General features: G+C 43.9%; 1 protein-coding gene across 1 annotated transcript in view; it reads left to right on the top strand.

The window, feature by feature from the left end:
• The window catches only part of LOC118379979 (phosphatidate cytidylyltransferase 1-like), a 54,013-nt gene that overhangs the window by 8,480 nt on the left and 21,190 nt on the right, over nt 1–24,343 (top strand). Inside the window, exons 3-7 of the mRNA XM_052479725.1 lie at nt 14,721–14,869; nt 16,332–16,428; nt 17,552–17,649; nt 21,134–21,273; nt 24,040–24,098. Coding sequence (XP_052335685.1) covers nt 14,721–14,869; nt 16,332–16,428; nt 17,552–17,649; nt 21,134–21,273; nt 24,040–24,098 — 543 coding nt within the window. The remainder of the gene's footprint in view (nt 1–14,720; nt 14,870–16,331; nt 16,429–17,551; nt 17,650–21,133; nt 21,274–24,039; nt 24,099–24,343) is intronic.

Here is a 24,343-nt window from a genome sequence, read left to right as displayed (position 1 = left end):
CTTTGACCAGAGTCCTATGGGCCCTGGTTGTAGTGCACTGCATAATGCAGTCATAGTCATTGGTGGCTCGCGACAATCTGAAATAATGTTTTCCTCAGTCAGTTGAATGTGCCATTTACTTCATAGAACCGTGGTTACATGAGTTGAATGTGCCGTTTACTTCATAGAACCGTGGTTACACGAGTAACCTTTTTTAGCGTCTGGGACAAACGGAGCGGGTAAAAGTAGTTTTTCCAGCGATGGATTTGGCTCTAGATTTTGACTGGTTGGAGCTATTTCCAATTATGACCCTGAAAGATCCGACTCTCTCAGGAAAACGTGTATTCCAGTTTCCACCTACAAAGCTGTGCACGGCCCGTTTTAGAAGGGAGAGGAAATCACTTGATTCTCCACGAACAATGTCAGACTTCGGTGCAGCTTTTGACATTGTCGATTATAGACTGCTGCTCGAAAAAACGTCATGTCCTTACACCCCCCTGCTATAATGTGGATAAAGGGTTACTTGTCTAACAGAACACAGAGGGTGTTCTTTAATGGATGCCTCTCAAATATAATCCAGTTAGAATCAGGAATTCCCCAGGGCAGCTCTTTAGGCCCCTTGCTTTTTTCCAGCTTTACTGGCGACATGCCAGTTTGACTTTGAGAAAAGAAAAGCCAGAGTGTCTATTTATGCGGATGACTCAACACTATACACTTAACAAAGAGTTGCAGTTAGTTTCAGAATGGGTGGCAAGGAATAAATTCGCCCTAAATATTTGTAAAACTAAAAGCATCGTATTTGGAATAAAAACACTCACCAGATCTTGTAATAAATCATGTGGAAATTGAGCAGGTTGAGATGACTAAACTGCTTGGAGTAACCCTGGATTGTAAATTGTTATTGTCAAAACATTGATGCAGTAGTAGCTAAGATGGGGAGAAGTCTGTCCATAATAAAGTGATGCTCTGCCTTAACAGCACTATCAACAAGGCAGGTCCTACAGGCCCTAGTTTCTACCTTCTTAACAACACTATCAACAAGGCAGGTCCTACAGGCCCTAGTTTCTACCTTCTTAACAACACTATCAACAAGGCAGGTCCTACAAGCCCTAGTTTCTACCTTCTTAACAACACTATCAACAAGGCAGGTCCTACAGGCCCTAGTTTCTACCTTCTTAACAACATTATCAACAAGGCAGGTCCTACAGGCCCTAGTTTCTACCTTCTTAACAACACTATCAACAAGGCAGGTCCTACAGGCCCTAGTTTCTACCTTCTCAACAACACTATCAACAAGGCAGGTCCTACAGGCCCTAGTTTCTACCTTCTTAACAACACTATCAACAAGGCAGGTCCTACAGGCCCTAGTTTCTACCTTCTTAACAACACTATCAACAAGGCAGGTCCTACAGGCCCTAGTTTCTACCTTCTTAACAACACTATCAACAAGGCAGGTCCTACAAGCCCTAGTTTCTACCTTCTTAACAACACTATCAACAAGGCAGGTCCTACAGGCCCTAGTTTCTACCTTCTTAACAACATTATCAACAAGGCAGGTCCTACAGGCCCTAGTTTCTACCTTCTTAACAACACTATCAACAAGGCAGGTCCTACAGGCCCTAGTTTCTACCTTCTTAACAACACTATCAACAAGGCAGGTCCTACAGGCCCTAGTTTCTACCTTCTTAACAACACTATCAACAAGGCAGGTCCTACAGGACCTAGTTTTGTCACACCTGGACTACTGTTCAGTCGTGTGGTCAGGTGCCACAAAAAGGGGCTTAGGAACATTGCAATTGGCTCAGAACAGGGCAGCACGGTTGGCCCTTGGATGTGCACAGAGAGCTAATATTAATAATATGCATGTCAATCTCTCTTGACTGAAAGTGGAGGAGAGATTGACTTCATCACTACTTTTATTTATGAGAGGTATTGACATGTTGAATGCACTGAGCTGTCTGTCTAAACTACTGGCACACAGCTCAGACACCCATACATACCCCACAAGACATGCCACCAGAGGTCTCTGCACAGTCCCCAAGTCCAGAACAGGCAATGGGAGGCACACAGTACTACATAGAGCCATGACTACATGGAACTCTATTCCACAGTACTAGATAGAGCCATGACTACATGGAACTCTATTCCACAGTACTAGATAGAGCCATTACTACATGGAACTCTATTCCACAGTACTACATAGAGCCATGACTACATGGAACTCTATTCCACAGTACTACATAGAGCCTTGACTACATGGAACTACCTGAGCCCAAGGACCGTGCCCCAGGACGACCTGACATGATGACTCCTTGCTGTCCCCAGTCCACCTGACTGTGCTGCTGCTCCAGTTTCAACTGTTCTGCCTTGTTATTATTCGACCATGCTGGTCATTTATTAACATTTGAACATCTTGGCCATGTTCTGTTATAATCTCCACCCGGCACAGCCAGAAGAGGACTGGCCACCCCACATAGCCTGGTTCCTCTCTAGGTTTCTTCCTAGGTTTTGGCCTTTCTAGGGAGTTTTTCCTAGCCACCATGCTTCTACACCTGCATTGCTTGCTGTTTGGGGTTTTAGGCTGGGTTTCTGTACAGCACTTTGAGATATCAGCTGATGTACGAAGGGCTATATAAATAAAATTTGATTGAATTTGATTGATACATAGAGCCATGACTACATGGAACTCTATTCCACAGTACTACATAGAGCCATGACTACATTGAACTCTATTCCACAGTACTACATAGAGCCATGACTACATGGAACTCTATTCCACAGTACTACATAGAGCCATGACTACATGGAACTCTATTCCACAGTACTACATAGAGCCATGACTACATGGAACTCTATTCCACAGTACTACATAGAGCCATGACTACACAGAACTCTATTCCACAGTACTACATAGAGCCATGACTACATGGAACTCTATTCCACAGTACTACATAGAGCCATGACTACATGGAACTCTATTCCACAGTACTACATAGAGCCATGACTACATGGAACTCTATTCCACAGTACTACATAGAGCCATGACTACATGGAACTCTATTCCACAGTACTACATAGAGCCATGACTACATGGAACTCTATTCCATAGTACTACATAGAGCCATGACGACATGGAACTCTATTCCACAGTACTACATAGAGCCATGACTACATGGAACTCTATTCCACAGTACTACATAGAGCCATGACTACATGGAACTCTATTCCACAGTACTACATAGAGCCATGACTACATGGAACTCTATTCCACAGTACTAGATAGAGCCATGACTACATGGAACTCTATTCCACAGTACTAGATAGAGCCATGACTACATGGAACTCTATTCCACAGTACTAGATAGAGCCATGACTACATGGAACTCTATTCCACAGTACTACATAGAGCCATGACTACATGGAACTCTATTCCACAGTACTACATAGAGCCATGACTACATGGAACTCTATTCCACAGTACTACATAGAGCCATGTCTACATGGAACTCTATTCCACAGTCCCACATAGAGCCATGACTACATGGAACTCTATTCCACAGTACTACATAGAGCCATGACTACATGGAACTCTATTCCACATCAAGTAACTGACGCAAACAGTAGAATCAGATTTTAAAAACACCTTATGGAACTGTGGGTTACTGTGAAGCAACGCAAGCATTGGTGCACACACACACGATAACATGCACACTATACACACACATGGATTTAGTACTGTAGATATGTGGTGGAGTAGGGGCCTGAGGGCACACAGTGTGTTGTGAATGTATTGTAATGTTTTAAAATGGTATAAATTGCCTTAATTTTGCTGGACTCCAGGAAGAGTAGCTTCTGCATTGGCAGTAGCTTATGGAGATCCATAATAAACTGCCCTATATATACACTGCCCTATATAGTGCACTACGTTTGACTAGAGTAGTAGACACTCCCCTATATAGTGCACTATGTTTGACTAGAGTAGTAAACACTCCCCTATATAGTGCACTACATTTGACTAGAGTAGTAGACACTCCCCTATATAGTGCACTACGTTTGACTAGAGTAGTAAACACTCCCCTATATAGTGCACTGCGTTTGACTAGAGTAGTAAACACTCCCCTATATAGTGCACTACGTTTGACTAGAGTAGTAGACACTCCCCTATATAGTGCACTACGTTTGACTAGAGTAGTAAACACTCCCCTATATAGTGCACTACGTTTGACTAGAGTAGTAGACACTCCCCTATATAGTGCACTACGTTTGACTAGAGTAGTGCACTATATAGGGCACAGGGTGCAATTACGGACATACAAAGTGTCTTCTTCCTTCATTAAAGGTTGAGTAGGATTCTCCTCTTTCATGAAGGAAACCGCAGACTCCTTGTCTGTCTGAGACCAGATACACACACACACACACACACACACACACACACACACACACACACACACACACTGAACACGGCAGTGACACAGCACAATGTCACAGCTAACCCCCCTTCTCAACCCAGCACACACGAACACTGATGCACACACACCACACACACAGTCCCCTCCTCAACCCAAGTCGCTCCCAATGTACCCTGCTCATTAGGGCTGGTGACTCAGCCTCTAACCTTTCGCTAATTTTAGAGTGCAATCTATCGTCTCTCTCCTTATTTAGGATGGTTTTAGTTGAGGGAAGCCATGGAGAGAATCCAACCAAATCATGAGAAACTAAAAGGAGAGAGGCCGCCGTAGGCATACCTGTCACTCAGGAGAAGACAGGCTATGTGCACACTGCTCACAAAATGAGCTTAGAAAATGAGCTGCACTTCCTAACCTCCTGCCAAATGACCATATTAGAGACACATATTTCCCTCAGATTACACACACACACACACACACACACAGAGAGAGACTTAATACAGTTTTTCCCCAATTGTTAACTCACTAAAACTGGACCATAAAGGCACAATGACCCAAAACTGTAACTCATTTAGAAGAACCAGACACCAAATCTGCAATACAACTGGCGTATGTGTCTTCACACTCGGATTGCAATTCCATAACAAACATTTGGACAAACCACCTTCACAACCAAAATATGCTGTGTACAAATTGAATGAGACACTGTTCGACAAGCTGCTAAGCTCAATTTCTCTCATCACAAACACTAATGTTCACTTTGCAATCAGACCATGTTGAAATATAAAACGTTGTTGTTGTTGTTGTTGTTGTTCCCCTCTGAGTACACAAACAATTATACAGTGAAACAACAACATATCGGTCTCTGAAATAGCTTCTGATTGTTGTAGTGGTTTTTTATATGCCATGTCACATACAGTCAGTGTGATTCTCTGGGTGGTCGAACCCACTACCCTGTCACAAAATTAGAGTGGTTTGAATATGTCACATTAGTGTGATCTGGGTTGTCACAAAATTAGTGTGTGTGTGTGTGTGTGTGTGTGTGTGTGTGTGTGTGTGTGTGTGTGTGTGTGTGTGTGTGTGTTTCATTTGTATGCAGAGTTTAATTTTGAAGGGGGATTACATTATTATGATTGATGTGTTTTAATTTGATAAGATGACTGTGGGGTTTGGGGAAATTAATGAATTAGTACCTGAGATGGTGTTTCAGCAAACGTCTATTAACATTTGGGAAAAACTCGAATTTGAAATGATTTATACTTTTTGATACTTAAGTATGTTATTGCAATTCCATTTAATACTTCAGTATATTTTAAAAACATTTTACTTATTTATTTATTATTATTATTTACTGAGTATTTTACTGAGAGACTCACTTTTACTTGAGTCATTTTCTATTAAGGTATCTTTACTTTTACTCAAGTAGGACAGTTGGGTACTTTTTCCTCCACTGGGTACACCAATCTAGTACCGGGTTGGCCACCCCTTTGCCACCCCTTTGCCACCCCTTTGCCACGAAGGGAGGCACCTGGTCAGCAACAATGTTCAGATACGCTGTGGTGTTCAATCGTTGCTCAGTTGGTCTCAAGGGACTTAACGTGTGCCAGAAAAACATTCCCCACACCTTTATACCGGCAGGGTAGCCTAGTGGTTAGAGCGTTGGACTAGTAACCGGAAGGTTGCGAGTTCAAACCCCCGAGCTGACAAGGTACAAATCTGTCGGTCTGCCCCTGAACAAGGCAGTTAACCCACTGTTCCTAGGCTGTCATTGAAAATAAGAATTTGTTCTTAACTGATCTTGCCTAGTTAAATAAAGGTTAAATAAAATACCAATTCCACCAGCCTGTACTGTTGACACCAGGCAGGATGGGGCCATGGACTTGTGCTGCTCACGCAAAACCTTGTTCCTGCCATCAACATGATGCAACAGGAACTGGGATTTGTCAGACCAGGCGATGTTTTTCCACACCTCTATTGTCCAGTGTTGGTGATGGCGTCCCTGCTGGATCCACTTCTTCTCGTTTTCAGTTGACTTCATGTTTATAAGATAATACACTGAATAATGACACTGAAAACAGTAAATCTTGTCTGCCCTGGTCAGGTATTCTGCCAATGTGTACTTAGTAGTTCTATCCAGTGTGACATGTAATAATATTTTAGTTTTCTCGTGCTTTGGTTGTGTCTAATGGTAATGCTGTCCTTGGGCTCTTTGGAGTCTGTTTCAAATCCAATTTAATTTGTCACATGCGCTGAATACAACCAATGCTTACTTACAAGCCCTTAACCAACAAGTCAGAAAATATTTGCTAAAATAATTTTATAAACCCAAGTTAAAAAAAAAAAAAGAAGAATTTTAAAATATCACAAAATAACAATAATGATGTTTATACAGTGGGTACCGGTACCTAGTCAATGTGCAGGGATAATGGAGGTAATACATCAAATCAAATCAAATCAAATTGTATTTGTCACATACACATGGTTAGCAGATGTTAATGCGAGTGTAGCGAAATGCTTGTGCTTCTAGTTCCGACAATGCAGTGATAACCAACAAGTAATCTAACTAACAATAAGGGGATAAAGAATATGTACATAAGGATATATGAATGAGTGATGGTACAGGGCAGCATACAGTAGATGGTATCGAGTACAGTATATACATATGAGATGAGTATGTAGACAAAGTAAACAAAGTGGCATAGTTAAAGTGGCAAGTGATACATGTATTACATAAGGATGCAGTCGATGATATAGAGTACAGTATATACGTATACATATGAGATGAATAATGTAGGGTAAGTAACATTATATAAGGTAGCATTGTTTAAAGTGGCTAGTGATATATTTACATCATTTCCCATCAATTCCCATTATTAAAGTGGCTGGAGTTGGGTCAGTGTCAATGTCAGTGTGTTGGCAGCAGCCACTCAATGTTAGTGGTGGCTGTTTAACAGTCTGATGGCCTTGAGATAGAAGCTGTTTTTCAGTCTCTCGGTCCCAGCTTTGATGCACCTGTACTGACCTCGCCTTCTGGATGATAGCGGGGTGAACAGGCAGTGGCTCGGGTGGTTGATGTCCTTGATGATCTTTATGGCCTTCCTGTAACATCGGGTGGTGTAGGTGTCCTGTAGGGCAGGTAGTTTGCCCCCGGTGATGCGTTGTGCAGACCTCACTACCCTCTAGAGAGCCTTACGGTTGAGGGCGGAGCAGTTGCCGTACCAGGCGGTGATACAGCCCGCCAGGATGCTCTCGATTGTGCATCTGTAGAAGTTTGTGAGTGCTTTTGGTGACAAGCCAAATTTCTTCAGCCTCCTGAGGTTGAAGAGGCGCTGCTGCGCCTTCTTCACGACGCTGTCAGTGTGAGTGGACCAATTCAGTTTGTCTGTGATGTGTATGCCGAGGAACTTAAAACTTACTACCCTCTCCACTACTGTTCCATCTATGTGGATAGGGGGGTGTTCCCTCTGCTGTTTCCTGAAGTCCACAATCATCTCCTTAGTTTTGTTGACGTTGAGTGTGAGGTTAATTTCCTGACACCACACTCCGAGGGCCCTCACCTCCTCCCTGTAGGCCGTCTCGTCGTTGTTGGTAATCAAGCCTACCACTGTTGTGTCGTCCGCAAACTTGATGATTGAGTTGGAGGCGTGCGTGGCCACGCAGTCGTGGGTGAACAGGGAGTACAGGAGAGGGCTCAGAATGCACCCTTGTGGGGCCCCCGTGTTGAGGATCAGCGGGTAGGAGATGTTGTTGCCTACCCCCTAATATAGATAATGTGTGTGTATGTGTTTTGATCAGAGCTCCAGAATCAACTGGCTGCGAGGGCACCCTTCTCTAGGTGATGGCTTTGTTATGGAAGGTTTGGCAATCACTTCCTTTTAGGTGGTTGTAGAATTTAACGACTCCTTTCTGGATTTTGATCATGAGCAGATCTTTTTCAAATTCTTCTCTACGTGCATTAACTGTTTTTTTTAAACATTGTACACTGATATTTTGGCGAGTCTTAGTTGGACCACAACCGTACAGGGCAATAAGTTCTATAACTGTTTTCAAGTATTTTTTTGCCAGATCCTAATTGGGGATGTCTAATTTTACGTTCCTTTTGATGGCGCAGAAGGTCCTTCTTGCGGTGTGTGTGTCTCTTTCTCTCCCAGGTCGTTGTCAAAGGTGTTTATTCCACAGACTCGTGTGACATATTTTTCTTGGTGTGGAGGATTTTAGCTAATGTTATTTTGAGAGACAATGTTCTTTTCCTGTTTCTGTCTCTCTCTCACCCCCCCCAGCTCTGAACTCTACCCCCCCCCCCCAGCTCTGAACTCTACCCTAGTGTACTACAGCTCTGAACTATACCCTAGTGTACTACAGCTCTGAACTCTACCCTAGTGTACTACAGCTCTGAACTCTACCCTAGTGTACTACAGCTCTGAACTCTACCCTAGTGTACTACAGCTCTGAACTCTACCCTAGTGTACTACAGCTCTGAACTATACCCTAGTGTACTACAGCTCTGAACTCTACCCTAGTGTACTACAGCTCTGAACTCTACCCTAGTGTACTACAGCTCTGAACTCTACCCTAGTGTACTACAGCTCTGAACTATACCCTAGTGTACTACAGCTCTGAACTCTACCCTAGTGTACTACAGCTCTGAACTCTACCCTAGTGTACTACAGCTCTGAACTCTACCCTAGTGTACTACAGCTCTGAACTATACCCTAGTGTACTACAGCTCTGAACTCTACCCTAGTGTACTACAGCTCTGAACTCTACCCTAGTGTACTACAGCTCTGAACTCTACCCTAGTGTACTACAGCTCTGAACTCTACCCTAGTGTACTACAGCTCTGAACTCTACCCTAGTGTACTACAGCTCTGAACTCTATCCTAGTGTACTACAGCTCTGAACTCTACCCTAGTGTACTACAGCTCTGAACTCTACCCTAGTGTACAACAGCTCTGAACTCTACCCTAGTGTACAACAGCTCTGAACTCTACCCTAGTGTACTACAGCTCTGAACTCTACCCTAGTGTACTACAGCTCTGAACTCTACCCTAGTGTACACTACAGCTCTGAACTCTACCCTACAGTGTACTACAGCTCTGAACTCTACCCTAGTGTACTACAGCTCTGAACTCTACCCCCAGCTCTGAACTCTACCCTAGTGTACTACAGCTCTGAACTCTACTCCCTAGTGTACTACAGCTCTGCTCTGAACTCTACCCTAGTGTACAACAGCTCTGAACTCTACCCTAGTGTACAACAGCTCTGAACTCTACCCTAGTGTACTACAGCTCTGAACTCTACCCTAGTGTACTACAGCTCTGAACTCTACCCTAGTGTACTACAGCTCTGAACTCTACCCTAGTGTACAACAGCTCTGAACTCTACCCTAGTGTACTACAGCTCTGAACTCTACCCCCCAGCTCTGAACTCTACCCTAGTGTACTACAGCTCTGAACTCTACCCTAGTGTACTACAGCTCTGAACTCTATCCTAGTGTACTACAGCTCTGAACTCTACCCTAGTGTACTACAGCTCTGAACTCTACCCTAGTGTACTACAGCTCTGAACTCTACCCTAGTGTACTACAGCTCTGAACTCTACCCTAGTGTACTACAGCTCTGAACTCTACCCTAGTGTACTACAGCTCTGAACTCTACCCTAGTGTACTACAGCTCTGAACTCTACCCTAGTGTACTACAGCTCTGAACTCTACCCTAGTGTACTACAGCTCTGAACTCTACCCTAGTGTACTACAGCTCTGAACTCTACCCTAGTGTACTACAGCTCTGAGTCATGAGGTGCCCAGTGATGTAGAACTCCCTAACGAGCTAAAGGCCTTTTATCTTTGCTTCGAGGAATTCGACCCTGAGTCTTGCATGAAAGGCCCTGTTGTTCCGGATGACTGTGTTATCTCGCAGGTTAACTATGGGTGTAACGGTACACGTATTCGTACCAAACCGTTCGTTACAGGGACCTCGGTTCGGTGCGCACTGTGAACCCGATTGAATACATATAAATATATATTTTTTTTTTACTACGTAAAAACACTATAGGCTATGCCTCTTGAATAAATTTGAGCTGAACATTTTTTTCCCGGGCTCTTCCATTTTAAAATACATTCTGTACAGTTTTAGAGCGCATATCCGCATCTATAAACCGTTCTCGGTGGTTGAGGAGGTTTGAGCACCTCGTGGAAGTGCTTGATCCACGTTACCAACTTTCCTCTGGCATCCATTCAAGCTGTCGGGTTGTACCAGCTCTATTTAAACAAGCCAAAGACCAAGTTTTCAATGAATTGGTCAATGAACCCTGTGTTGCTCGTACTTAAGGGACAGCCCATCACGTTACCCTGGAGAAACGCCCCACCCCACCCCCTTTATGAGAGTCACAAGTGAGCATCTGACACTGAAGGAGATATGGTGCATTCGTAACCAAGTGGGAATCTCCCACATACGACTGGGGAAAAATACACTAGAATGCCCCCAACTGGTAATTACTAGTAACACTTCTCTCATTCGGTGGCCTTTGATAGCCTCTTATAACAGCATTTTCGTCAGTTAAATGCAACCATAAAAACATTTTATTTATAAAATCCAGAATCCTCCAACCAGAATTTCTGGAAAACCAGGGAATTTTATTGAAAGTTCACAGAATTTCCTTCAAATACCTCATTATCATCTATCCTGATGCCTAGTCACTTTACCCCGTCTTCATGCACAGTGGGGCAAAAAAAAATATTTAGTCAGCCACCAATTGTGCAAGTTCTCCCACTTAAAAAGATGAGAGGCCTGTCATTTTCCTCATAGGTACACTTCAACTATGACAGACAAAATGAGGGAAAAAAATCCAGAAAATCACATTGAAGGATTTTTTTATTTATTTATTTGCAAATTATGGTGGGAAATAAGTATTTGGTCACCTACAAACAAGCAAGATTTCTGGCTCTCACAGACCTGTAACTTCTTCTTTAAGAGGCTCCTCTGTCCTCCACTCGTTACCTGTATTAATGGCACCTGTTGGAACTTGTTATCAGTATAAAAGACACCTGTCCACAACCTCAAACAGTCACACTCCAAACTCCACTATGGCCAAGACCAAAGAGCTGTCAAAGGACACCAGAAACAAAATGGTAGACCTGCACCGGGCTGGGAAGACTGAATCTGCAATAGGTAAGCAGCTTGGTTTGAAGAAATCAACTGTGGGAGGGGAATTCCAGCTCAGGATCTCAGGCCTCTTTCTAGAGCGCTTTGGTATTTTATTAGGATCCCCATTAGCTGTTGCAAAAACAGCAGCTACTCTTCCTGGGGTCCACACAAAACAGGCATGCATAGTATTTATATCAGCCCTGTGATTACAATGAAGAGCAAGACGTGCCACTCTGTTCTGGACCAGCTGCAGCTTAACTAGGTCTTTACTTGCCGCACTGGACCACACGACTGGACAATAATCAAGATAAGACAGAACTAGAGCCGGCAGGACTTGCTTTCGGGGAGTGTGGTGTCAAAATCTCTTTATTACAGAGAGAACTCTCCCCATCTTTACAACCATTGAATCTATATGTTTTGACCATGACAGTTTACAATCTAAGGTAATGCCAAGTAATTTAGTCTCCTCAACTGGTTCAACGGTCACACAATTCATTACCAGATTCAGGTCGAGAACATAGGGAACGATTTGCACCAAATACAATGCTCTTTGTTTTAGAGATGTTCAGGACCAGTTTATTACTGGCCACCTATTCCAAAACACACTGCAACTCTTTAAGGGTTTCAGTGACTTCATCAGCTGTGGTTGCTGATGCGTAGCTGGTTGAATCATCAGCATACATGGACACACATGCTTTGTTGAATGCATTAACAACAGGAATCTAGACGGCCACAAACCCGGGTCAATCTGCGGTCCCAGCCACAATGGCTAACAGTGTCGAGGGCTACGTTCAAGCCCTCAAACCCCGCTAGCTTGATAGGCAGCTAGCTAGCAGCTAGACTGGCTGCTACACCAAATAGCTCCTCCGACCCGGCCTTGGTCGGCAGGATCACTGGACAGAGAATAGCAGTCCCAGCAACTGATGCAGACTGTTAGCGGGATCCAAAGTAAGAAGTTAGCTAGCTGCTAAGAACTTTCCAATACATTTTCAAAACAACAAACCGAGCTCTCCCACATTCAACAGGAAGTTAACTTCTTTGGGACTGGGGGGCAGTATTGAGAAGCTTGGATAAAAAGGTGCCCAGAGTAAACTGTCTGCTACTCAGCCATAAAAGCTGAATATGCATATAATTAGTAGATTTTGATAGAAAACACTCTGAAGTTTCTACAACTGTTTGAATGATGTCTGTGAGTATAACAGAAGTCATATGGCGAAAACCAGAGAAAAAAATCCAACCAGTAAGTGAGAAATCTGAGGTTAGTAGTTTTTCAACTCATTGCCTATCGAATATACAGTGTCTATGGGGTCCTATTGCACTTCCTAAGGCTTCCACTACATGTCAACAGTCTTTAGAACCTTGTTTGATGCTTCTACTGTGAGGGAGGTGGGAATGAGAGCTGAATGAGTCAGGGCTCTCTCAAGTGAGAGCGACGTGCGTTCCATTGCAATTCTAAAGACAAAGGAATACCCCGGTTGAAACATTATTGAAGATTTATGATAAAAACATCCTGAAGATTGATTCTATACTTCGTTTGACATGTTTCTACGAACTGTAATATGACTTTTCGTCTGAACTTTCGCCTGGACTTGCCCGCGCCTCCGTGAGTTTGGATTGTGTACTAAACGCGCAAACAAAAATGAGGTATTTGGACATAAATTATGGACATTATCGAACAAAATAAATATTTATTGTGGAACTGGGATTGGGAGTGGGAGTGCATTCTGATGAAGATCATCAAAGGTATGTGAATATTTATAATGCTATTTCTGACTTCTGTTGACAACACAACATGGCGGATATCTCTATGGCTTGTTTTTGTGTCTGAGCGCCGTAGATTATTGCATGGTGTGCTTTTTCCGTAAAGTTTTTTTGAAATCTGACACAGCGGTTTCATTAAGGAGTAGTGGATCTAAAATCCCATGCATAACACTTGTATCTTTTAGCAATGTTTATTATGAGTATTTCTGTAAATTGATGTGGCTCTGTTTTGGAACTACTGAAAATAACGCACTGATGTAAACTGAGATTTTTGCATATAAATATGAACTTTATCGAACAAAACATACATGTATTGTGTAACATGAAGTCCTATGAGTGTCATCTGATGAAGATCATCAAAGGTTAGTGATTAATTTGATCTCTTTCTGCTTTTTGTGACTCCTCTCTTTGGCTGGAAAAATGGCTGTGTTTTTCTGTGACCTAACATAATCGTTTGATCTGTTTTCGCAGTAAAGCCTTTTTGAAATCGGACACTGTGGCTGGATTTACAACAAGTTTATCTTTAAAATGGTGTAAAATACGTGTATGTTTGAGGAATTTTAATTTATGGGATTTCTGTTGGTTTTGAATTTGGCGCCATGCAATTTCACTGGCTGCTGTTGAGGTGGGACGCTACCGTCCCACATATCCCAGAGAAGATAAGAGTTCATATAATGAAAACAGTCAATTAAAATAAAAAAATTAGGCCCTAATCTATGGATTTCACATGACTGGGCAGGGGTGCAACCATGGGTGGGCCTGGTAGGGCATAGGCCAACCCACTGGGGAGCCAGGCCCAGCCAATCAGAATGAGGGCTTTATTACAGACACAATTACTTATCCGTTTCATCAGCTGTCTGGGCGACTGGTCTCAGACGATCCAGCAGGTGAAGAAGCCAGATGTGGAGGCCCTGGGCTGGTGTGGTTACATGTGGTTGTGAGGCCAGTTGAACGTACTGCCAAATTCTCTAAAACAACGTTGGAGGTGGCTTATGGTAGAGAAATTAACATTAAATTCTCTGGCAAAAGCTCTGGTGGACATTCCTGCAGTCAGTGTGCCAATTGCACGCTCCCTCAACTTGAGACATCTGTGTCATTGTGTTGTGGGACAAAACTGGACATTTTAGTGGCCTTTTATTGTCCCCAGCACAAGGCGCACCTGTGTAATGATAATGCTTCTTGATAATCCATCCATCTGACAGGTGTGGCATAACTTGACAAAAGAGAAATGCTCATTAACATAGATGTAAAAAAAAATGTGTGCAAAATTGGAAATAAATACACTTTTTGTGCCTATGGAAATGGGATCTTTTTACATGTTGGGTCTTTATATTTTTGTTCAGTATAGTATCATTGTTTGGTTTTCTTTGTGCTGACACACTAGTATTCTAGTCTAACGCTCTCCATCTCGTGTGTGTGTGTGTGTTAGGAGGCAGCTGGAGAGGACAGATTGGGTCTGGCTGGAGGAGAGGGAGATGGAGACCGAGAGTCTAACGCAGGCACTCCAGAAGTTCCTCCCTCCACAGTAGACAACACTCCACAGTTCCTCAACAAGGCTGTGGAGGGCCTCAACCCCAGGTAACACACACACTTCAGTGTCTCAACAGGAAGTTGAGGTGGGAATGTGTGTTAAAACCCCCCTAAGGTCGATGACCTTATGAGTCTCAATTCTGCATTGGATGAGTCTCAATTCTCTGCTCTGTCGATATTCTGCATCTGGAGAAAGTTGGCCGAGCTAAAGTGGTGTTTGTCAGACCATGTGATATGCAGAAAATCAGTCTTCTCACGTCTGAACTGTTGGCCTACAGACGACTATGACCCCTCTATGGAAAGATGAGACTCTCGCAAACACGATGGTGTTCCCCGTCTTGGTCCCCCGGTACCAGTTGAAACAATGGGGAAACAACTCAATGGACATGTACAACGTTTTAGAACACCTACTCATTCAAGTTTTTAATTTTTTTTTTACTATTTCCTACATTGTAGAATAACAGTGAAGACATCAAAACGATGAAATAACACGTATGGAATCATGTAGGAACCAAAGAAATGTTCAACAAATCAAAATATAATTTATATTTGCGATTCTTCAAATAGCCACCCTTGGCCATGATGATAGCTTTGCACACTCTTGGCATTCTCTCAACCAGCACAACCAGATCTCCATTTAAGTCACAACAATAGACAAACATAGTGTGCTTAAACAAACAAACAAACAAAAGATTTAAAGGTCGAGACAGAGGCTGCGTCTATCACATGGGTAGGCAGACCATTCCATGAAAATGGAGCTCTATAGGAGAGAGCCCTGCCTCCAGCTGTTTACTTAGAAATTCTAGGGACATTGTTGGACAAAACCCACTGATGGCTCCGAAAGGTCTTTTGGAGTGGGTCTGTGGACTTTTCCATGTGAATATTGAAGTCACCAAATATTTGAATATTATCTGCCATGACTACAAGGTCCAATAGGAGCTCAGTGAGGAACGCTGTATGTGTCCCAGAAGGCCTGTAAACAGTAGCTATAAAAAGACTGCATAGATTTCATGACCAGAAGCTCAAAAGACGAAAACGTATTGATGTATCTGTGTGTGTTGATGTGTATCTGTCTGTGTTGATGTATATCTGTCTGTGTTGATGTGGATCTGTGTGTATCTGTCTGTGTTGATGTGGATCTGTGTGTATCTGTCTGTGTTGATGTGGATCTGTCTGTGTTGATGTGTATCTGTCTGTGTTGATGTATATCTGTCTGTGTTGATGTGTATCTGTCTGTGTTGATGTATATCTGTCTGTGTTGATGTGTATCTGTCTGTGTTGATGTATATCTGTCTGTGTTGATGTGTATCTGTCTGTGTTGATGTATATCTGTCTGTGTTGATGTGTATCTGTCTGTGTTGATGTGTATCTGTCTGTGTTGATGTATATCTGTCTGTGTTGATGTGTATCTGTCTGTGTTGATGTGTATCTGTCTGTGTTGATGTATATCTGTCTGTGTTGATGTGTATCTGTCTGTGTTGATGTGTATCTGTCTGTGTTGTGTTTCCAGATGGAAGAACTGGTGGATCCGAGGGGTTCTGTCTCTGGCCATGATTTCAGGATTCTTTATGGTCATCTACCTGGGACCCACCATGCTCATATTAGTGGTACGAGGCTTTATAACACCATGCTCATATTAGTGGTACGAGGCTTTATAACACCATGCTCATATTAGTGGTACGAGGCTTTATAACACCATGCTCATATTAGTGGTACAAGGCTTTTTTTTTGTTTTTTTGATGACCACTGGTAACTCCTCCTGGGTGGGTAGGTGGTAACTCCTCCTGGGTGGGTAGGTGGTAACTCCTCCTGGGTGGGTAGGTGGTAACTCCTCCAGGGTGGGTAGGTGGTAACTCCCCCTGGGTGGGTAGGTGGTAACTCCCCCTGGGTGGGTAGGTGGTAACTCCCCTGGGTGGGTAGGTGGTAACTCCCCTGGGTGGGTAGGTGGTAACTCCCCTGGGTGGTTAGGTGGTAACCAGGGGTAACTTCTCCTGGGTGAGTAGGTGGTAACTCCCCCTGGGTGGGTAGGTGGTAACCAGGGGTAACTTCTCCTGGGTGGGTAGGTGGTAACTCCTCCAGGGTGGGTAGGTGGTAACTCCCCCTGGGTGGGTAGGTGGTAACTCCCCCTGGGTGGGTAGGTGGTAACTCCCCCTGGGTGGGTAGGTGGTAACTCCCCCTGGGTGGGTAGGTGGTAACCAGGGGTAACTTCTCCTGGGTGGGTAGGTGGTAACTCCTCCAGGGTGGGTAGGTGGTAACTCCCCCTGGGTGGGTAGGTGGTAACTCCCCCTGGGTGGGTAGGTGGTAACTCCCCCTGGGTGGGTAGGTGGTAACTCCCCCTGGGTGGGTAGGTGGTAACTCCTCCAGGGTGGGTAGGTGGTAACTCCCCCTGGGTGGGTAGGTGGTAACTCCCCCTGGGTAGGTAGGTGGTAACTCCCCCTGGGTGGGTAGGTGGTAACTCCCCCTGGGTGGGTAGGTGGTAACTCCCCCTGGGTGGGTAGGTGGTAACTCTTCCTGGGTGGGTAGGTGGTAACCAGGGGTAACTTCTCCTGGGTGGGTAGGTGGTAACCAGTGGTAACTCCCCCTGGGTGGGTAGGTGGTAACCAGGGGTAACTTCTCCTGGGTGGGTCGGTGGTAACCAGGGGTAACTCCCCCTGGGTGGGTCGGTGGTAACCAGGGGTAACTCCCCCTGGGTGGGTAGGTGGTAACCATGTGATTCTCTCTCCTTGGTAGGTGATGACCATCCAGATCAAGTGTTTTCAGGAGATCATAGATATCGGCTACAGAGTCTACCATTCCTACGAGCTGCCCTGGTTCAGGACACTCAGCTGGTGAGGACATTGTATCTACACTGAAGAAAAATATAAACGCAACATACAACAATTTCAAAGATTTTACTGAGTTACAGTTCATTTAAGGAAATGAGTCCAATTGAAACAAATTCATTAGGCTCTAATCTATGGATTTCACATGACTGGGAATACAGATATGCATCTGTTGGTCACAGATACCTGAAGAAAGGTAGGGTGTGTGGATCTGATAACCAGTCAGTATCTGGTGTGGATCTGATAACCAGTCAGTATCTGGTGTGACCATTTGCCTCATGCAGCGTGACACATCTCCTTCACATAGAGTTGATCAGGCTGTTGATTGTGGCCAGTTGAATGTTGTCCCACTCCTCTTCAATGGCTGTGCGAAGTTTATGGATATTGGCGGGAACTGGAACATGCTGTTGTACACGTTTATCCAGAGCATCCCAAACATGCTCAATGGGTGACATGTCTGGTGAGTATGCAGGCCACGGAAGTACTGGGACATTTTCAGCTTCCAGGAATTGTGTACAGATCCTTGCGACATGGGGCCGTGCATTATCATGCTGAAACATGAGGTGATGGCGGTGGATGAATTTGCACGACAACGGGCCTCAGGATCTGGTCATGGTATCTCTGTGCATTCATATTTCCATTGATTTAAATGCAATTGTGTTCGTTGTCCGTAGCTTATACCCGCTCATACCATAACCTCACCACCACCATGGGGCACTCTGTTCACACAGCAAACCGCTCGCCTACACAACGCCCTACACCGCTGTCTGCCATGGACAGTTGAACCCGGGATTCATCCGTGAAGAGCACATGACTACAGCGTACCAATGACCATCATTCAGTTCTCTGGCAACACGACTACAGCGTACCAATGACCAACATTCAGTTCTCTGGCAACACGACTACAGCGTACCAATGACCAACATTCAGTTCTCTGGCAACACGACTACAGCGTACCAATGACCAACATTCAGTTCTCTGGCAACACGACTACAGCGTACCAATGACCAACATTCAGTTCTCTGGCAACAGCTCTGGTGAACATTCCTGCAGTCAGCATGCCAATCGCACGCTCCCTCAAGACATCAGTGGCATTGTGTTGTGTGACAAAACTATACATTTACATTTAAGTCATTTAGCAGACGCTCTTATCCAGAGCGACTTACATTTTAGAGTGACCTTTTATAGTCTCCAGCACAAGGTGCACCTGTGGAATGATCATGCTGTTTAATCAGCTTCTTGATGTGCCACACCTGTCAGGTGGATCGATAGTCTTGGCAAAGGACATATACTCACGAACAGGGATGTAAACAAATTTGTGCAGAACATTTGAGAGAAATTAGCTGTTTTTGTTGCTTATTTCAGCTCATGAAACATGAGACTAACACTTTACATGTTGCCTTTATATTGTTGTTCAGTGTATCTCGATCTCTCCTGTAACACACAGCCTTTAAAGGAGGTTCAAATGTCTGAAGGTTACATTTAGTAGGTCTCTTTTTTTCGCCCCTCTTTCACCCATCTCTCTCTTTCTGATTCCCTACAGTCCCTACCCTCTCTCTCTTTCTGATTCCCTACAGTCCCTACCCTCTCTCTCTTTCTGGTTCCCTACCCTCTCTCTCTTTCTGGTTCCCTACCCTCTCTCTCTTTCTGGTTCCCTACCCTCTCTCTCTTTCTGGTTCCCTACCCTCTCTCTCTTTCTGGTTCCCTACCCCCTCTCTCTCTTTTCCGGTTCCCTACCCTCTCTCTCTCTCTCTTTCTGGTTCCCTACCCTCCCTCTCTCTCTCTTTCTGGTTCCCTACCCCCTCTCTCTCTTCTCTCTCTCTCTCTCTCTCTCTCTCTCTTTCTGGTTCCCTACCCTCTCTCTCTCTTTCTGGTTCCCTACCCTCTCTCTCTCTCTCTTTCTGGTTCCCTACCCTCCCTCTCTCTCTCTTTCTGGTTCCCTACCCTCTCTCTCTCTCTCTCTCTTCTCTGGTTCTCTCTCTCCTCTCTCTCTCTCTTTCTGGTTCCCTACCCTCTCTCTCTCTTTCTGGTTCCCTACCCTCTCTCTCTCTCTCTCTTTCTGGTTCCCTACCCTCTCTCTCTTTCTCTCTCTCTTTCTGGTTCCCTACCTCTCTCTTTTATGTTTCCCAATGTTCTCTCTTTCTGGTTCCCTACCCCTCTCTCTCTCTCTCTCTCTCTCCTCTCTTTCTGGTTCCCTACCCTCTCTCTCTCTCTCTCTCTTTCTGGTTCCCTACCCTCTCTCTCTCTCTTTCTGGTTCCCTACCCTCTCTCTCTCTCTTTCTGGTTCCCTACCCCCTCTCTCTTTTCCGGTTCGCTACCCTCTCTCTTTTTTTATGTTTCCCAATGTTCTCTCTCTTTCCCTACGGTCTCTCTCTCTCCCTCACGTCCCTCTCTCTCCCTCACGTCCCTCTCTCTCCCTCACGTCCCTCTCTCTGCTCTGCCTCTGTCTAAAATGCTGCCTAGTGTTACTCTGTAGGTAATAGTGTGAATATGGAGTGGCCCTCTTCCCTTTTGAGTTTTACATTTCTGTACAGCAGAGCAGCTTTTGTGCACTTTGTTTTAAAAATATTTTTATTATTTTATTTCAGTTTACAAAATAGTTTCTAATTTTAGTTTCAGTTGACCATAATAACCTTGGCACACAACACACACTCACACACCAGTCAAGCCAACCCTGAACAAAGGCCACTGCAATGAAACCCTCTCAACCAAACCTTATCACTCACACAACCAAACCTTATCACTCACACAACCAAACCTTATCACTCACACAACCAAACCTTATCACTCACACAACCAAACCTTATCACTCACACAACCAAACCTTATCACTCACACAACCAAACCTTATCACTCACACAACCAAACCTTATCACTCACACAACCAAACCTTATCACTCACACAACCAAACCTTATCACTCACACAACCAAACCTTATCACTCACACAACCAAACCTTATCACTCACACAACCAAACCTTATCACTCACACAACCAAACCTTATCACTCACACAACCAAACCTTATCACTCACACAACCAAACCTTATCACTCACACAACCAAACCTTATCACTCACACAACCAAACCTTATCACTCACACAACCAAACCTTATCACTCACACAACCAAACCTTATCACTCACACAACCAAACCTTATCACTCACACAACCAAACCTTATCACTCACACAACCAAACCTTATCACTCACACAACCAAACCTTATCACTCACACAACCAAACCTTATCACTCACACAACCAAACCTTGATACCAACCCAACAAATATGTGAGGTAAAAAACACACATTAAACCAATGGAAGGATTACAATATCCTTCCTCTGTTTTTCCAGGAACTTTAGGTTACTTTTTGATTTGTGTTGAACTGATTGATACTGAATAAATAGGGCCTATGTGATGCAAAAAAAACACACACATTTAAAGAGATAACTACATATTCACAGTATCCATCTTTGTTTGTTTGTCTTCCAGGTACTTCCTGATTTGTGTGAACTACTTCTTCTATGGTGAGACGTTGGCGGAGTACTTTGGTGCGTTGGTTCAGAGAGAGGATTCACTCCAGTTCCTGGTCCGATACCACCGCTTCATCTCCTTCACTCTCTACCTGGCAGGTGAGCCTCGGTGGAACACAGCGGAAACACAGCCATCGATACAGCATGTGCTGTGTTTACTATAGAAGAAGAAGAAGAAGAAGAAGAAGAAGACGGCGCATTAGGAAAGTATTCAGACCCCTTGTGTATTTTTCCACATTTTGTTACGTTAGTCTTATTCTAAAATGGGTTCAATTGTCGTTGTCCCCCCCATCAATCTACACACGATACCCCATAATGACATCACAATACCCCATAATGACATCACAATAACCCATAATGACATCACAATACCCCATAATGACATCCCAAAATGACAAAGCAAAAACGTTTTTTTTTTAAATATATATTTGCAAAAGTATACAAATAATATCACATTTACATAAGTATTCAGACCCTTTACTCAGTACTGTGTTGAAGCACCTTTGGCAGCGAATACAGTCTCTAGTCTTCTTGGGTATGATGCTACAAGCTTGGCACACCTGTATTTGGGGAGTTTCTCCTGTTCTTCTACAGATCCTCTTAAGCTCTGTCAGGTTGGATGGGGAGCGTCGCTGCACAGCTTTTTTCAGGTCTTTCCAGAGATGTTCGATCGGGTTCAAGTCCGGGCTCTGGCTGGGCAACTCAAGGACAATCAGGTCACAGCCAAGAAAACTCCTGCGTTGTCTTGGCTGTGTGCTTAGGGTCATTGTCCTGTTGGAAGGTGAACCTTTTCCCCATTCTGAGGTGCTGGGCACTCTGGAGCAGATTTTCATCAAGGATCTCTCTGTACTTTATTCCGTTCATCTTTCCCTCGATACAGACTAGTCTCCAAGTCTCTGCCGCTGAAAAACATCCCCACAGCATGATGCTGCCACCACCACCATGCTTCACCGTAGGGATGGTGCCAGGTTTCCTCCGGATGTGACGCTTGGCATTCAGGCCAAAGAGTTCAATCTTGGTTTCATCAAAGCAGAAAATATTTTTCCTTATGGTCTGAGTCCTTTTAGGTGCCTTTTGGCAAACTCCAAGCAGGCTGTCATGTTCCTTTTACTGAGGAGTGGCTTCCGTCTGACCACTCTACCATAAAGGCCTGATTGGTGGAGTGCTGCAGAGATGGGAGAACCTTCCAAAAGGACAAACATCTCCACAGAGGAATCCTGGAGCTCTGTCAGAGTGACCATCGGGTTCTTGGTCACCCCCCTCACCAATGCCCTTCTCCTCCCCTGATTGCTCAGTTCGGCCAGGCGGCCAGCTCTAGGAAGACTTTTGGTCGTTCCAAACTTCTTCCATTTAAGAATGATGGAGGCCCCTGTGTTCTTAGGGACCTTCAATGCTGCAGACATTTTTTGGTATCCTTCCCCAGATCTGTGCCTCGACACAATTCTGTCTCGGTGCGCTACGGACAATTCCTTCAACCTAAATTTGCAAAGAAATGTCTAAACCTGTTTTCACTCTGTCATTATGGGGGATTGTGATGTCATTATGGGGGATTGTGATGTCATTATGGGGGATTGTGATGTCATTATGGGGGATTGTGATGTCATTATGGGGCGGCAGCGTAGCCTAGTGGTTAGAGCGTTGGACTAGTAACCGGAAGGTTGCGAGTTCAAACCCCCTAGCTGACAAGGTACAAATCTGTCCTTCTGCCCCTGAACAGGCAGGTAACCCACTGTTCCCAGGCCGTCATTGAAAATAAGAATATGTTCTTAACTGACTTGCCTGGTTAAATAAAGGTAAAATAAAAAAAATAAAAAAAATAATAATTATGGGGGATTATGGGGGACTGTGATGTCATTATGGGGGATTGTGATGTCATTATGGGGTATTGTGATGTCATTATGGGGGATTGTGATGTCATTATGGGGGATTGTGATGTCATTATGGGGGACTGTGTATAGATTGTTGAGGAACATTTGATTTAATCCATTTTAGAATAAGGCTGTAACGTAACAAAATGTGGAAAAGATCAAGGGGTCTGAATACTTTCTGAACACACTGTACGTCTATGCCATTTAGCAGGACTTTTTCCATCAAAAGTGACTAACAGTCATGTGTGTGTGTATATATTTTCCATATAGGAAACCCTCTAACGTTTAACATAGAGAATAATGCCGTCTTCGTAACGGCGTCTTCGTAGCCATTTTATCATGTTTGTTGTGTATCAGAAAATCGACAAAACCCTCTACACCAATCAGAATCGAGTATTCAGCTAATGCAACATGTTATCTATATAGCCACAGTACAACAGATATGTATAGACTTAAGTGTTTTATATATATATATACACACACACACACACACAGTGGGGCAAAAAAAAGTATTTAGTCAGCCACCAATTGTGCAAGTTCTCCCACTTAAAAAGATGAGAGGCCTGTAATTTTCATCATAGGTACACTTCAACTATGACAGACGAAATGAGAAAAAAAAATCCAGAAATCGCATAGTAGGATTTTTTAAATGAATTTATTTGCAAATTATGGTGGAAAATAAGTATTTGGCCACCTACAAACAAGCAAGATTTCTGTCTCTCACAGACCTGTAACTTCTTCTTTAAGAGGCTCCTCTGTGCTCCACTCGTTACCTGTATTAATGGCCGTTTTAATCGACGCCTTCAGCACAAATTATATCGTTCTATTAGCCTGGATCCACGTCGGGTTCTGGCTTGACAACTCCGTGTGACAATGGTCATACGGCTCGGCACCATATGGATGTGATGATGATGATGATGATGATGATGATGATGATGATGCCCGCCCCCCCACCTTGTACAGAGAAACTGATCGCATGTTATTTGATTTTTCACAGGTTTCTGCATGTTTGTTCTGAGTCTAGTGAAGAAACATTACCGTCTGCAGTTTTATATGGTGTGTATGAGTCACGTAACCATGGATACCACTGACTAACCACCACCATACTGCACACTGCATACCATCCACTATACTGTATACCACACTGCATACCATCCACCATACTGTATACCACACTGCATACCATCCACTATACTGTATACCACACTGCATACCATACTGTATACCACACTGCATACCATCCACCATACTGTATACCACACTGCATACCATCCACCATACTGTATACCACACTGCATACC

Source organism: Oncorhynchus keta, chromosome 25, assembly GCF_023373465.1.
Source record: "Oncorhynchus keta strain PuntledgeMale-10-30-2019 chromosome 25, Oket_V2, whole genome shotgun sequence".
Classification (NCBI taxonomy): domain Eukaryota; kingdom Metazoa; phylum Chordata; class Actinopteri; order Salmoniformes; family Salmonidae; genus Oncorhynchus; species Oncorhynchus keta.
This window is presented reverse-complemented; position numbering and strand designations above follow the sequence as displayed.